At 38.8% G+C, this 17,520-nt stretch overlaps 1 protein-coding gene across 1 annotated transcript; it reads right to left on the bottom strand.

The window, feature by feature from the left end:
• Positions 1-4,196: 4,196 nt before the first annotated feature.
• Positions 4,197-16,149, bottom strand: LOC118046908 (retrovirus-related Pol polyprotein from transposon RE2). Its single transcript, XM_073407702.1, is given in 8 exon segments — positions 4,197-5,840; positions 5,843-7,674; positions 7,756-8,650; positions 9,829-9,902; positions 10,410-10,511; positions 10,745-11,240; positions 11,302-11,413; positions 15,053-16,149. Coding segments are annotated over 8 exon segments (6,252 nt in total).
• Positions 16,150-17,520: the final 1,371 nt, after the last annotated feature.

Genomic DNA, 17,520 nt, shown 5'->3' with positions numbered 1-17,520 from the left:
GTAACTTTGCATAATATCTTTTTCATCTTTTGTTTTATCCAATCAATTTCATGTATGTGTTTGTTTTTATTATCATTTGATTGAATATAAGTTTTATTTTGATAAAACAAATTTGGTAAACACAACTGAGTAAATTTTTCATGTTGTGAAATCAAATATCTTGATTTATATTTATTTCATGATTTTTTTAGGTTTCTTTTTAGTTATCATTAATGGTTTATTTATTTATTTACATTGATTTATTTATTTATTTATTTATTTACATTGATGTCTCTTGATTTATTTAATCATGTGCATGCATGAGTTCTGAGATCAAATGTAAAAAAAAAAACACGTTGGTAAAACCTATATATCTAATGTTTTTATTGAAAAAAAATTGAGTGATTAGTGATATATTATTTGGAATAGCTCACAAAAATGGGAAATAAATTACCTGCTGTGCTTTAATTGTTTTTCAATATTTAAGAATAATTTAAGATTGTTTTGTAGATCACTCAAGACTAAGTTTTTATTTTAAAAATGCAATTTCATGTTGACTATTTAACAAAAAGTAAATTCTTTTAGATATTAGCTTTAAGATAAGAAGTAAAAAAAAAAACATTAACCTCATTTATCACTTGACTTATTTTTTGAAATTAAATTACCAACTTTGTTTTTCCTTTTTTTTTTAATAAGCTATAGGAGTTGTTTTTTTTTTTCCTCCTTATCTATGTTTGGCTCTGCTTATTTAGATTTTGACTTGAAGAAAAATAATTAAGAGCATTAAATTGGCGTTTATTTAGAGACAATTCGACCCCTTTGTCTATCGTGAATTTCGCTTTAGACTCAAAAGCAAAATAATTAAAAGCATTAAACTAGGTTTTAGTTGGATACGTTTTGATTCCTTTAATTAACTTACTAAAAATGGTTAGAAGCATACTTATAATCAATTTGGATATTTCAAGTTCACGTTATTTAAGTTTAGATTTTAATTAGATAGATGACTCGCCGTGAGTTAACCTAATTTTTTTACATAAAAAAGTTTTATGGAGATACTAGTGTTCTTAAAAAACAAAAAATGAAACTTTTGTCATTGACTTGATTGTGCTTTAATAAGCTTGAGTAATTTAAATAATTTGAACAAAAAAAAATACAATAACAATGAATAAATTTTTAAAAAAATCAACAACAAAAAAGGTTCAAAAAACCCTATTCAAGCCCACTCAGGTTAACATGTTAAATCTATGATCTGGTCATGATACCGAGATAACCTCATTGAAAACAAACTTGATAAAACTATGAAGTTCAATTACCAAAAAATCAGATATTAAAGGGCAAAATAGAATAAAAATATTTTTTAAAAAATGCAAAAAAAAAAAAAAAGAAGATTTGAGTCAATCTATGTTAACTCGTTAACCCCATGATCATGGGCATAAAATTGAGATAACTCCATAGAAAGAAAAATGAAAACAAAAACATGAAGACTAATTCCTAATAAATTAAATGATGAAGGATGAAATTTTTTTAAAAAATAATTTTAAAGAAAGACCTAAAAAATACCAAAGTCAACCCTTAAAACTCATCATCCTAGTCATAAGTCTGGGACTAATGTCGTAGAAGACAAACAATACAAAAATAAATAAAAAAATCTCAATCAATAAAATGCTGAAGGATAAAATTGAAAAAAAAATACAATTAAAAAGGATAAAAAAAACAAAGAAAATAGCAATAAAAAAAACGAGGATCAAATTTGACATATAAATAAATGAAAATCAAATACTGAGGGATGAAATTGAAAATCAAATTCAATTAGAAAAAAAGGCTAAAAACCAAACAACAATTAAAAGAATAAGGACCAAATTTAATTTAGAAATTAAATGAAATGAAATGATGAGAGACCAAATTTAAGAAAAAAATAAATAAGAAAATGTAAAAAGAAATAAAATAAATAGTAATTTAAAGAATGAGAACCAAATTGGATACAAAAAACAAATTATTGAAACCATTATATTTTGATAAGGAGAAAAAAGAGAAAAGAAGTGGGAGAAGAAAAAAAAGTTCAATAGAACCTAACTGATACTTTGATGTACACATATGCCTAACAACCGTGAAGATCATGTTGAGACACTTCCTACACTTCCGCAAAACAATGGTATTTAACCACTGGATGATGTTGCTTGCTCTGTCAAAAGGGCATATGTATTGTCCACGTGTTAATGTGTGAGTCACCTTTTTCATCTAATACTATTTATTTTAATTAAATTATCGAATCACCCCTAACTAAACTTAATTATAACAAACAAACCAAATTGAAAAAACAAAAAATCCCTGAGACCTAGCTATTTTTCTAATTTAAGTGTAATTAAATCATTTAATTGTGCTAAAAAACAAAAAAGACGAAAAAGTCCCTAAATCCTAGTTAATATTTTTTTTGCTTTTAAAAGTATTTAAATCATTTATTTGTACTAAAAAAATTAAAAAAACTAATTTGTCTGAATTAATCTGATAATAACCGATGAATCATGTGAAACACCTTACCATAGATTTTTGTAGAGAAAGACAAAATTAAAATATCATTACACTATTCTAATTCATGGTATTTTTTTTTATCTTACTCTACAATGGAAACATGATGTCTTTTAATTTTTATTAATTTAGATTTGAATCACTAAATGTTTGAACCTAACCTAAATATGTTAAGTTAGAACAAGTTCAAGTCACGAGTTCAGTTATTTTTCCTTACAAAAGAAAAAACTCAATTATTATTATAAATTAAAGGAAAAAATATCCTAGTTTACTTAATTTTACACTTTGTTTTTATTATTTTAAAAATTACAGAATTATATAAATTCATAATTCTTTACGTGATATAAGAAAAAAATCCAAGTATTTACAAATTTGATATTATATTTCATAGGAAGAAGCCATTATAAAAAATTCAAGCACGCGCACATCATTAAGAACAATCAACATTACGGCTCCAACTATGCATTCAGATTGCAAGTTCCATTCTGGTCCCTTTCCATTATAATTCCTTCCAAGACCCCTCCCCTTGGTTATCTGCTGGCCATAAGATTCTAACTTTTCCACCACGCCCGTAACATGAAGAGCAAGAACCTCAGGAACAAAAACCTCATATCCAACCTCCGAAACAAAAACCTTATGAAGAGGGTTAAGATATTTATTTTTGAAGTAATTTTAAATTTGAGCCCTGTGATTGCCAACATGATAACCACTGGAGGATTATATGGTTATTAATTTCAGGACCCGTGAAATTAGTCGAGATGCACTCAAACTCACCTAGATACCTATCAAAGAACCATCTCAACTCAATAGTTTAAGCTGTTAGGTGAGGTTCCAAGATATAATTTATATTATTCTCTAACACACCCCCTCAAGTGAAAGCCCTCTGGGCTTGAAACTTTCACAGGCTCACATTACCTTGTGCTTAATTTTTATCAAATAAATGGGGATGGTGAGATTCGAACTCGTAACCGCTTGATCATCAAGGCTCTGATACTATATTAAAGAACCATCTCAACCTAATAGTTCAAGCTGTTAGGTGAGGTCCCAAGATATGATTTATATTTTTTCTAACAACACCCATGTTAATAAATATAATAATAAAAAAAAATCTCATATTGAATCACAAAACAAGCAGCAAGTAAGTCTTCAATTTTTAAACAAAAGAAGAGATTTTGAGTTGTGGGTTTTTTACTTTATGATCTCAAGTTTTAATTTATTTTTTTGTTATTAATGTAGGTATCTGGACTAGCTTGCATGTATCTTAACTAATCTCTCGTACCCTAAAATTAACAAATATTTAAGCCTTCAGTGCCCTGAGTTTTACCTTTATTTTTGTTTTGGGATATCATGGTCATAACCACGAGTAGCAGGGCCCAGTCATCTTCTTTCCATATCAATGCTTCCAGATGCTTCAATGCTATTGAATTCGCCAAGATTTGGAATTGCTGGCAGTGGACGTGATCAAGTATCTGTTGGAAATACATAGCAGAAACAGAATAAAATGACAGAATTAGCTTACTTGCTCATTGATTTCGTTATTCTGAGTACAAGATATAGAGATACAAGGAACTAATTTAGGAAGCTATTTACTGCCTATACAATATCTTCGGCTATAATCATGTTTGTCCCTTAAGAGAAGGGATTCCTAAGTCTATGCTGGCTAATTGCATAACTCACGCCAACACTCCCCCTCAAGTTGGTGAGTAGATGTCCCTAACACCTAACTTGTTGAGTGAGTTGTAAAAGTTTCTACTAGAAACCGCCTTGGTAAGAATATCAGCCAGCTGATCTTCAGATTTGACAAAAGGGAACTGAATAACCTTTTCTTCCAAGTTCTGCTTGATGAAATGTCGATCTACCTCCACGTGCTTGGTGCGATCATGTTGAATTGGGTTGTGAGATATGTCGATGGCAGCTTTGTTGTCACAGAATAAATTCATTGCAGAGTTCGGAGGGAAACCAACTTCTGTTAGCAAACTTTTAAGCCAAATAAGCTCACACAATCCTTTCGCCATGCCTCGGAATTCAGCTTCAGCACTGGACCGTGCCACTACCTTCTGTTTTTTACTCCTCCATGTAACTAAGTTTCCTCCCACAAATGTAAAGTAGCCTGAGGTAGATTTTCTGTCTAGGATATTCTCTGCCCAATCCGCGTCCGTGTACCCCTCAATTTTTAGATGGGCGTTCTTGAAGAACATTAGTCCTTTTCCTGGTGATGACTTTAGATAGTGAAGGATTCGAATTACAGCACTCATGTGGTCTTCACTCGGATTATGCATAAACTGGCTTACTACTCTAACTGCGTAGGCTATGTCTGGACGAGTGTGAGATAAATAAATAAGTTTCCCCACTAGTCTTTGATATCTCACTTTATTTGCTGGCACCTGGTCTAAATATTCTCCAAGTCTATAGTTCTGCACGATCGGTGTATCCATAGGTTTACACTCGAGTAATCCTGCTTTTGTCAATAAGTCTAGTACATACTTCCGTTGAGAGAGAAATATACCCTCTTTTGACCTTGCCACTTCTATTCCCAGAAAGTACTTAAGTCCTCCCAAGTTCTTTATTTCAAATTCAGTAGACAGTTGTTCTTGTAGCCTTGAGATTTCCTTGTCATCATCTCCTGTAATTATCATATCATCCACGTAGACTATTAATGCTGTCACCTTGCTTTGTCGATGCTTCAAGAAGAGAGTATGGTCCGAGTTGCTTTGATGATAGCCATACTTTCTCATAGCTGAACTAAACCGGCCAAACCATGCTCGCGGTGACTGTTTTAGTCCATACAATGCCCTCTCCAGTTTACAAACAATTTTGGACTCCGCAGATACTGTACATCCCGGCGGAATATCCATGTATACCTCCTCTTTGAAGTCGCCATGAAGGAAAGCATTTTTTACATCTAGTTGATGTAGTGGCCAGTCCAAATTTGTTGCAAGAGACAGTAATACTCGAACAGTATTCAGTTTAGCTACTGGTGAGAAGGTTTCTGTGTAGTCTATGCCATGCGTCTGAGTAAAACCTTTCGCCACCAATCTCGCCTTGTATCGGTCAATTGATCCGTTTGCTTTGTATTTTATAGAGAAAACCCATTTGCATCCCACCAATTTTTTTCCTTCCGGTAATGGAACCAACTTCCAAGTATTATTTTTCTTCAAGGCTTCTAGCTCTTCTTGCATTGCTTCTGCCCACTTTGGATTAAATAACGCCTCCTCAACACTGCTGGGAATATGGCAAGATGATAGTGTTTGAGTGAAGTTCTTAAGCAGCTGGGAAAGACCTTGAGTAGATACATAGTTTGCAATTGGATATTTGGACTTTCTGTCTTCTTCCTCTGGGAGTATCTATTCGGTGGTTTCCCACGATTGTGTCTAAAAGGCAGCACATAACTAGTAGAAGAGTCTAGAGTATTAGCATGTAAAGTTGCAGTAGGGGTACTCACCTCAATGACATTCTCAGTAGGAGGAGGGACGTCGGGCACTGAGGAGTGAGGGGACTGTATGTCATTTCCAGGCTCTCCATTTCTCAATTCGACATGCTCAATTTCTGGTTGCAGTCCATCCTCTCCATTTTCAGTTCCATGCTCAATATTGCGACTCATTGGTTGTTCATCTTCTCTGTTTCCAGTTCCATGTTCAGTGCTGCAATTAACAGTTCTATGCTCGATGTCATGCTCTGGTTGCACCTCATGCAGTTCATCATCTTGGTTTCTAGTTTCATGTTCAGTGCTGCTATTTCCAGTTCTATGCTCAGTGTCATGCTCACAGTTATGTTCACGGGTCATCAACCAATTCGACTCTTCCACTTGAGTAATCTCCCCCTGAAGTGAAGAATTGGGAATAGGTGAAGGGAAAAAATTTTCAGACTCGAGGAATATAACATCCATGGTGGTGTAGGTTCGGTTTGTTTTGGGGTCATAACACCGAAAGCCTTTTTTATGCAAACCATACCCTAAAAACAAGCACCTAACGGCACATGGTTCCAGTTTTGTGCGTTGGTTCTTATGGAGGTGGACAAAAACAACACACCCGAAGATTTTTGGAGGAAGCATCAATATTGAGGGAAGGGATATGTGAGTAGAGAGGGTTTGTAAAGGGGTTTTAAAGTGTAAGATTTTAGACGGCATACGGTTGATTAAGTATACTGCAGTAGCCACAGCATCCCCCCAATAGCAACTTGGCACCATTGCTCCAATGAGCAGAGCACGAGCTGTTTCTAATATATGCCGATTTTTCCTTTCGGCAATACCGTTCTGCTGTGGTGTTTGGGAGCATGAGGTCTCATGGAGGAGGCCATGTTGCTGGAAATAGGCCTGAAATCTTTGGTTGATGAATTCCTCACCATTATCGGAACGAAAAATTTTGATTTTGGAAGAGAATTGAGTCTGAACCATTGCATGAAATGCTTGAAAAACAGAAAAAACTTCATCTTTGGTTTTAAGCTGATAAAGCCATGTCATTCGAGTGCAGTCATCAACAAAAATTACAAACCAGCGATGCCCAGAGGAAGTAGTAATCGGGGATGGTCCCCACACATCTGAGTGTATCAACACAAATGGAGTATTAGTTTTATTCAAGCTGACTGGATAAGAAACCCGATGGCTTTTAGCCTTGATACATGTATCACATGTGAGGTTGGCATGCTGCAACCGTGAAAACAAAGATGGAAGTAGATGCTGGAGATAGCCAAAGGATGGGTGCCCCAAACGCCTATGCCAGAGCCAAATTTGTCGTTCATGACTACTGGTTTGATGGTGTATGTGATTTGCTTTGCCAAGGCTGAAGTCATCCAGGTAATACAGTCCCCCCCTCTTAGTACCACGCCCAATAATCTCCTTGCTGAGAACATCCTGGAGGAGGCAAAAAGTAGAGTATATCAATACAACGCAATTAAGTTCTTCAGTAATTTGACTCACAGACATCAACTTATTAGAGAGTGAAGGAACAAGAAGTGTGTGGGATAACAAGAGAGAGGGAGACAGGGGCACGGTTCCTGCCCCTGTGACTGGGTACGTTTCCCCGTTGGCATTAGCAATGCAAGACCTCCTTGGCTGAGTTATATTGGAGAAGTCATGTGGATCATATGTCATATGATCCGTTGCTCCAGAGTCAATAATCCACGCATCATCATGTTGAGTACTGGAGCTGGAAAAAACATAACCACAATTACCTTGATCTGGGATAGAGGTAGAAGATTCAGCCGATGGAATAAAGGATAGGTGAGGGTCAGTTGTGGCTATTGCTGCTCTACCCGGGGTGCTTGCAGATGCAGTAGCATTTTGTTTCTTTCGAGCCTGCAATTCACGCCACCAGTCTGGATAGCCATGCAATTTGAAACAAGTGTCCTGGGTGTGTTTTGTACTCCCACAATGAGTGCATTTGCTCCCATCAGAATGGCCTTTGAATCGTGAGGATGATCCAGGTTTCAGCGAGAGTAATGGCTGATTAGATCTCATGCCTTTGATGGCCATAACAGCCCCGCTAGTCACTGCTTCTGCTCCTGACACCATCACAGATTGTCTAAGATCTTCCCTTCGAATGTGAGCATATGCCTGCTCAATTGAAGGGAAGGGTTTCATGCGAAGAACATCACTTCGAACATGATCCAGTCGATCATCTAATCCGTCTAGAAACATGTACACTCGCTCTTCCTGTAGGATGGAGTGGTATCTTTGTATGTCGGTAGTGCATTCCATTGGATTTGGTCGACGAAAGTCAATCTCTCGCCACAAACCCTGTAGGTTATTATAGTATTTCTCTATAGATCCGTCTGCTTGTTTCAATTGAGATACACGACGTCTAAGTTCGTATACCTGCGAGGTGTCCGTTCCATCAAAGTATGTAGTGGCAGCAGAGTCCCATACTTGCTTAGTTGTTGGATAACGAATAAAATTCACAACCAAGGACTGTTCCATGGAGTTGATCAACCAACCTTTCACCATGGCATTCTCAGTGCGCCACTTACGAAAGAAGAGGTCTGTTTCTGGTGGTTGAGGGTAGTCTCCATTGATGTATACCAGTTTGTCTTTTCCAGAGATGTACATCTCCATAACCTGAGACCATAACCCATAGTTTGATCCATCCAACCTGATATTGCTTGGAACCATCGGGGAATCATTGGGAGAGGTTTGAACCCTTGTCAAGACCTCTGTCATTTTTTATGTCAGATTATCAAGAATAGTTTCAGTGGAGTCAGCCATGGAGGCTAAACAAAAAGAAGAAAAGAAGGAAAAGAAGAAAAAAAGCTTGATCAAAAAATAGGAAACCCAAGATCCTGCTCTGATACCATGACAGAATTAGCTTACTTGCTCATTGATTTCGTTATTCTGAGTACAAGATATAGAGATACAAGGAACTAATTTAGGAAGCTATTTACTGCCTATACAATATCTTCGGCTACAATCATGTTTGTCCCTTAAGAGAAGGGATTCCTAAGTCTATGCTGGCTAATTGCATAACTCACGCCAACATAAAATGAATAAAGAGTTTGAGTTTCATTGAATACTTGGTAGAGCTGCAGCAGCTCAATACCATGGACATCTGTTATTATAGTTTATTTATTTTTTGTTCTCATTACATGACAGAATGTGAAAAACATTATATAGCATTGATAAACAATCTTGACGGAGGCAAACAAGGAACTCCATAACTTCCAAGATCAGTTAGAGAAACAAAGAGACTTTTGACTCATAAACTGATGACGCAATTCAATGTGCTTTGATCTTGCATGGAAGACATAATTCATATATTATCACATAGAATGATAGTAGGATCTGAAACTTTCTGCTGCAAATCAAAGAGAATCCACCTCAACCATATTGCTTCACAAACAGCTTCATTAGCTGCAATATATTTAGTTTTAGCAGATAATAATGCAGCAGGAAATCACATTTGATCCTAAACAAAATACATATCCTAAAGTGCTTTTCCTTCCACCATAGTTTCTAGCCTAATCACTGTCTATAAAATCAATCAACTTGTTGTCTTCTTGTTTCTTGTATGTAATTCCATAATCTTTATTTCCCTGAAGGTATTGCAAAATTCTTTTTATTGATGCAATGTGAAGTTTACTTGTTTTTTATAAATCTTGAAATTATAATCACAGAAAAGACTATATCAAGCCTTGTATTTGTAAGATAAATCAAAGAGCCAACAAGACTATGAAAAATCTTTGAGCCCACCTTATCTGCACCATCATTCGTTGCAGTTTTTCATTTACTGCCATAGGAGTTGCAACTGGTTTGCAACTTCCATGTTAAATTTTTTTGAGAAATAAAATCCCCCTCAATGATTGTTTCACTTGAATACCAAGGAAATATCTCACCAGCCCTAAATTTGTCATCTTATACTCTCTCATCACTGCCTTCTTAAATTCCACAACCATCTCTGCATCAGGATCTGCATAAATCAGATAATCAACATAAAATGATGGTTCAGATTGACATCTTTCAAAACCATTTTGATGAAAATAAGAATCAATCTTGCTATTCCATGCTCTTGGTGCTTTCTTTAAACCGTAAAGAGCCTTATATATAAAGTCTACAGACTTTGTTTTCTTTTCCTTTCATCACATAATCTGGAGGCTGCTCTACATAAATCTTTTCCAGCAATTCTCCATTGAGAAGAGTTGATTTGACATCAAGTTGAAAGACTTATAATTGTAGTTGTGTTGCCAAAGCAAGAACAATTCTGATGGTTTCCGCAAATGTTTATGTGAAGTGTACTTCATTCTTGAGAAGGTTTATGATGTTGTTTAGTTGGTTTTTCTAATATAATACATACAGGGTTATTTTAGTTATTTTGATCCATTGGAATTTTATTTTTATCAAGGAAGTTTTTTATAATTTTAAGAACAACAAAAATAAAATGTAAAATTGAGTAAACTATGTTTTGGTTATGGCATACTTTCGTTTTGGTTTCCAATCTCTGTGTCAATGACACAGAACAGTAAGGAATTCTTAAAAGGAAGCCAACATTTGCCCTTAGATATGGGGGCAGAGAGAAACCCTGTAATGAAAGCTTAGGAAATAGAAACCATTTTATTCAGTTCGAATAATACACTTGAAATTAATAACCTTCAATCTAAGAGTGCAAGTAGCTACTACAAAAGCAGTTTCAGAAGTTATAATTTGCCAGCGACCTCCATAGTCTCTCTCTAGAAAACTTCCAAGCTGAAAGGGAATGCAATGGTGTTCCTTTCCACCCAACAATTAGGCACTCGCCATTCTTTTCAAGAGTACATGAGCTGCCACAGGGAAATTGCTTTGGAATCAAGCCGGCTTGGTACAAGGATGAATCACTAAATCCTACTTCCACCATTCTAAATCTTGAGAAAAATGCCCTCCATACGTCCATCTTCACACTTCTAGCAATCCTGTCTGTGCCCTCCATTGTCACAATATTTTCTATCCCATTAGAGAAGGTTGCTTCAGTTATCGTTCTGTGCTCAGTGTTCTGTTTCAGGCAGGTCTCAAGGCAATCGAAATATGCACCATAAAAGAACAGTGCTTCAACGAAACGATTCACGAATGTTGGTGAGTTATGATTCGCCTCAACTTCGCCGACGATCATTATTGAAGGATTAAGATTTTTAATCACTCTCATCAAATTTTCCAAGCAAGCTGGCCTTGAGAGCATGGTCCTGAGTATCATGTTAGCGACAACAACGATGGCTTCATCAGCTGCAGTTTCAAATAGCTCCTCTTTGATTTCAGACATGCACGATACCTTTACTGGCTTGAAAGTGAACGGGAAGTTCATGGACCTAGCTGTTAGATATTGCCATTAGTGGGACTACCCCACCACCAAACAAAGTGGCCACCACCACCAAGCAAGTGGCAGCATCATTAGTGCCACTAATGGTGGCATGTTTTAAGGGAGTCTTGTCCCCTACATGTGCTGGAGAATGCCTATAAAGGAGGCTTATATTTGAGAGCAAGATTGAGAGGGTGAGAATGTGAGAATTGTAGAGAGTGGAAGAGAAAGAGAAGAGAAAGGGCTGCTGCCCTGCAGCTGCAAGAGCAGCAGAGATGTGAGTTGAGTGGATGATCCTCCTCCGTGTATTTATTGTATTCTTTCTCTACTCTAATAAAATGGACTCTCTCCCGTGGATGTAGGTGGTTTTGCCGAACCACGTAAAATATTGTGTCCCAGTGTGCTTGCCCCTCCGATGAGCAATAATCAGTACATCACCGGTCGCCGGATTCCGCCCAACAATTGGTATCAGAGCATATGGTTAAAGTGGTGTTTGATTTTTGCTCAAAAATGAAAGTTGTCAAAATTGTATTTTGACCATACCACTGTGTAGAGAAGGACAAGACGAAGCCACTGGTGAAAACCGCGTCGAAATCGGACGCTGGAAATGGCCACACGCGCCGTCACGCGCCGACGAAGAGACTGGCCACGCGCGCAGACGCGCGCCACGCGTCACACGCGTCTTCTTCGCCCGGATGGGCTGACCCGACCCGAATACCAGACGACCCGACCCACGTGGCTGACCCGGATAAGGATGACGTCATCATGACGTAATTTGTGACGTCAGCATGCACAGTAAGCATGGCCCATGATGACATCAGCATGACATAATGGTGACGTCAGCTAAGTGGGGCCCACTGCCACGTCAGCGCCGCGGAGCCGAGCCAGTGGAGCCGAGCCGAGCCGCGAGCCGAGGTAAAGGATTTTGTGCAGCAGAGTCTACGTTCAACCGGATCTGATAGTGAATCTGAGCCGTTGATCAGGCCAGAATTGTTTTGATCAAATCTTAGCCGTCTGATGTGCGATTTGGACGATTCAAGACATGTTTCCAGCTAAGTTGATCATTCTGGATGCAATGGTACGGTCCGATCGTTGAGATTCGAGACCAAAAATGGCAGTGGTGAATTATTGAAGAGAGATTGCCTGATCAGGAGGCATCTGAAGGTCATCATGGTGGTCGATGGAGATGAAGAAGAAGAAGGTGCATATGTTTACCCAATTACATGTGCTGAACTGTTAAATGGGAAAATTTTAATGCCTTGATGGAAGGCAAAATTGGGACACTCAGGACACCCGAGATGTGGACGATTTGAGGTGTAGAGTGAAAACTGATGAAGACCAATCTTGTCGAATCTAAGCACTGGTAGTCTCGCTAGATGTTGAGAAATCATGTATTAAACCTGTATATCCCAGATCACTTGTAAAGGAAAGCCGCAACAAAGCTAGCAAATGGTTGTATATACGAAGAGACAGTACGATGGATAGATATGGCCTAAGAAGTTCTGTCTAGGAGATTGGGTTTTAAGCGGGACCAGTGTGACCCCTCCAATCTTTCCTGGGAACTTGCTTAGTGGAAGGATTATCCATACGGTACTATTTTCGTATATGTGACAGTTTGTTATGAAACTGTTGAAGACTAGCAAGATGACGACACAAAGGAACAGTTGGGTTCCATATGATCAAGGATCTGATGGAGTGGTGATTTCTCCAAAGAAGTTAGATTCGGTGACTGTGATTTCTCGAGGGGAGAATTGATGAAGACCCTAATAATGGAAGAGAAATACAGCAAGGGGATGAAGATTGGCACCCTATTTTGACTTGGACAGGTGTTGTGACAGGATGAGCTGCTGTCAAACATAAGCAAGGAATAGGGAGAAATCTGGAGAACAGATATTGCACGAGGGCACACGGAGATTGTGCAGGAGTACCCGAAGGATCCTAACGAGGTACTGTAATGAGACAACAGGTGCAAGGAGAAGAAGAGTTCCCAGATGAAGCTCAGAGCAGAGACTGTTAAAGTTTGTACAACAGGAAGTCTTTTATGCTCTTGATGAAGACAACAGGCAAAGACCTTTCCAATGCATGCAAGGATGGAAAGAGAGCTGTTGCAGAGGCACCTAATTGAGGGGGTGCAAACGCCTGTGATAAAAGGCGACCGCCTATGATAAAAGGCGAAGACACCAAAGAGAGTGGTGTAGGTGGAGTTGTCAAGCAGAAAGGCATAGAAGCTCCAAACATAGAAATCGAGGTGGAGGATTGCGAGGAGTATACCGCAACTTTCTCTTTCTATGTAGTCAGTGGCAGTAATCTCTCCCAAGTCCACATGGTGGTAGAGAATCTTGGAGCCACTGGAGTCATCCCCAATGAAGGAGGATGAGACCGCTCCGTGACAGCGGGCGGAGACACCTTAGAGAGAAGGTGTGAGGGCTATGAAATGAGCCCAAGATCAGGTCGCCCAAGACAACGGGCGTAGACACCTCAGATGGAAGGTGTGGGCCACGATGTGAGCCCAGTTCAAACCGCCGCATGACGACGAGCGGAGACACCTCATGAGAAGGTGTGTGGGCCATGATATGAGCCCAGTTCAGAACGCCCCAGAGCCGATGTGATGGCTAGATATAAGTGGACAGATGGATAGCCAATGAAGTGGCTATGATGAGTATGAAGACAAATGCAGGATTGACTTTCATGGATATTGCCCCCATGCTAAAGATCAATGAGCTAGAAGACATTTGCCTTGGACAATAAGTGGATAACTTGTGGAGCATTAAGACGCGGCTGCTATGAAGGAGCAGAGGGCATGCGCAGGTTCCGGGAACGAGTTGACTCTTGTCAAGGTGATGAGCTCGGAGATGGCATTGTAATACTCAGAGTATGAAGACAAATATGGATCAACCTTTAATGGGTTGTCCCCATGGTTAAAGGTGGAGAGCTACCTGGACTCTTACGACTAAGAGCGAGAGACTCATGGAGAAGTAAGGCGTGGTTCCTACGGTGGAACAGAGGGCAGACGCAACTCCTGGATGAGTAGACTCTTGGAAGAGTGGTGGGCTTGTGATCATATCGAGATACTCAGATAATGACTGTCGCACTTGGGAATATCAGTTTGAGGGGGTGTTGTAAGCCTTGGTGTGAGGCTTGATGAATCATTCCGGACCGAGCATGGATGATACGCTCGAAGGGGAATGTTCTGTCCCAGAGACAAGCGTTAACACTCTTCAGATGTGATGTGTGAGACCATCTGGTTGAAGTGATCCTTTGGTGTAAGCAAGGGTGTGCTTTGGTGACTCTGGTGATTGAAAGGTTTGGCGAGTACCTGTAAACTTGGCCACGGACGCTCTCGGAATGGTAAGCTTGGAAAAGCTGCAGAATGCAAGCTTGTGCTGATGAAGCAAGAGGACAATTGCCCACATAAATGGCAAAGGGGGTGATTGTTAGGTATTGCCATTAGTGGGACTACCCCACCACCAAACAAAGTGGCCACCACCACCAAGCAAGTGGCAGCATCATTAGTGCCACTAATGGTGGCATGTTTTAAGGGAGTCTTGTCCCCTACATGTGCTGGAGAATGCCTATAAAGGAGGCTTATATTTGAGAGCAAGATTGAGAGGGTGAGAATGTGAGAATTGTAGAGAGTGGAAGAGAAAGAGAAGAGAAAGGGTTGCTGCCCTGCAGCTGCAAGAGCAGCAGAGATGTGAGTTGAGTGGATGATCCTCCTCCGTGTATTTATTGTATTCTTTCTCTACTCTAATAAAATGGACTCTCTCCCGTGGATGTAGGCGGTTTTGCCGAACCACGTAAAATATTGTGTCCCAGTGTGCTTGCCCCTCCGATGAGCAATAATCAGTACATCACCGGTCGCCGGATTCCGCCCAACACTAGCAAAGATTTCTAACCTCTTACCGGTCTCCTCTATCTTTTGTATGCCTCTCAAGCCAACGGCAGTTATCTTAAGATGGTCTAGCCGGCGTTGACGATCCGCAAGAGCTTGCATCAAGGCTGTCCATTGAACTCCACTCCTGATTTCGAGATCAATCAAATGGATCTTTCTTGCAGATCCAACATTTTCAATTATTGCTTGGATCGCCGTGAGTTGCATTACCTGATTAAAAGGAACATTCTGATGCATGCTAAGGTGACCTAGGTGTGTGCTTAACCCATGAGGAGTTTCACAGTTCGGTTTTCCCTTCATTTCCTTTGGAATGAATCTTCCTGTTGCCTTATGAATCCTCCCTTGAAGAGCTTCTGCAAAGTAGTACACAACTCTCTGAAGTGGATTGGATCTCTCGGATGCAACCCATTCACAACGGCTGAGCAATCTGCTAGCACGATCAAATTGTTGGTAGCCTACCTCCTCTGCCGTGGCTAGAAGAAGGCGAGTGAGCTCTACATCCCTTGTTTCTTCCTCGGATAGGCCTGAGAGTGCATAACCAAAAGGGTGCATGAGCATGGAGAAATCATCACATCTTTGATCAGAGAATTGTATGAACCTTGATCCAGCTACTCTTATGATCTCCTCAGTTGACAGTTTCTTTCGAGTACTGGAGCAAGTTTCATCGCTAGCACCGCCAAGCTGGTTGCATTCAATTTCTTTCCCACTTCCACACTTGCGTAGGAGTTGTAGAGATGATGACAGAGCAGGTGTGTATAGCGTTTCTTCACTATTTTCGGCTATACTCTCAAGCCTTTTGATTTCCTGCATTGATTGTGCTGGTGCTGGGAAACAAGAACCAAGGAAATCATCTAACGTCAAATAACTCGATTTGGGTGGCGATTGTTGCTGATGGGGCTGCTGCTGCTCTCTAAAGAAATTAAGCCCCTTATTCTCTGTGTTATCTTGATAAACACCATATTCACAGCATAAAGGATAAACCTGTCCCAAGTCTTCCATTGAAAATAAACGGCCTTTCTCTCCTTTGATCTTTAATCCCTCTTTCTCATAACCTTTAATATGACTATACCCACCTTGGACTCCACTGAGTCAAATGAGGCATTTGCCATCTCAGAGTAGAGTTGCTACTCTATAAACTCGCACTCAGGTGAGACAGTATATTTATCTAATCTAATGAAAGCATAAACAATATGATAATGCTTGGAAATCTTAATTCATTATATATATTAATCATTGTAAAATCTGACGTATCTAATGGTAAGGATTATGACATTAATGATAATATTGTGAAAAAACCAGCACGGCCTGCTTATATCAAAACACAGCTTTGAGTGGGAATAAGATAGTATATTTTGAGCCAAGCTAAATCTGATATAAAGAGCCAAGCAGATGACAATGATGAATTGTATCAAGGCAGGCGATCCAAATATCCTAATAAGTTCAGCCACGCAAGAGTAGACAATAATTGAACGCATTAAACAAAGAAGAGTTGAATTTCTTCATCGGGAAAAATTCAGAATAGAATAATCACAGCTTTACAAGACAAATGAAAGAGTTATCAGTGAAGTACAAAAAGCTGCAATCAAAAATTAATTTCCGGTGGGGCTGGGCCCCTGGGGTAACCTTGCCAGCTGCCAGGCTGAAAATAATAAATGGTAATTCATCCATAAATATGCATCTAGACAAATAAATCCCGGTAGCTAGATATATGCTTCCATTAATGTCTATGATGCAATAATTACCTTGTATCAGATACGTTTGCAGTGGGGAGGATGGATTAAATTATAAATTTCAAGTCTAAACTCAAGGACTAAAATGAAGTCGATTTTGTAAATCTATTAATCAGTCCCACCAAGTTTTCTATCGGTGTTTATTTTCCGGTATAAAGAACTTATAGTTTTACCAACATCTCGAAGTCGGTAGAGGAAATGGGTCGTGGTTATTTGCAAAGACTTAAAACTCAATTCTTGCATATTTCTTGTTTAAGAAACAAAATAAGATATTCAATGTTGGGATTCCGGCATGGAAACAAAATACACAACTCAAGAGAACATAGAAAATAAAAAATAAAACATGCAAGAATTTATGGGGTTTACTCAAATTTAGCTACACAAATACCTTACAATTTTTTATTTTTATTTTAATTTCTCTCATTCACTCTTGTGTTTCTCTCTTGTATGTGGTGCATTGAGAGGCATGAGATGCATCCTATTTATAGGTTGGCATCATATCCTCTCCTAGAAAAGACATGGTGCATTGTCATTTCAATAAAAAGTGCACCGAAAGTTGTCAATTATTGGGCAACTTTCAATGCTAACCATTAAAATGGGATGGTATTAAATGGAAGGTAGGCTCTACATTTTTATACTT

This window comes from Populus alba, chromosome 2 (assembly GCF_005239225.2).
Source record: "Populus alba chromosome 2, ASM523922v2, whole genome shotgun sequence".
In the NCBI taxonomy this organism is placed as follows: Eukaryota; Viridiplantae; Streptophyta; class Magnoliopsida; order Malpighiales; family Salicaceae; genus Populus; species Populus alba.
The sequence above is the reverse complement of the archived record's forward strand: the minus strand, read 5'-3'. Positions and strand labels throughout refer to the sequence as shown.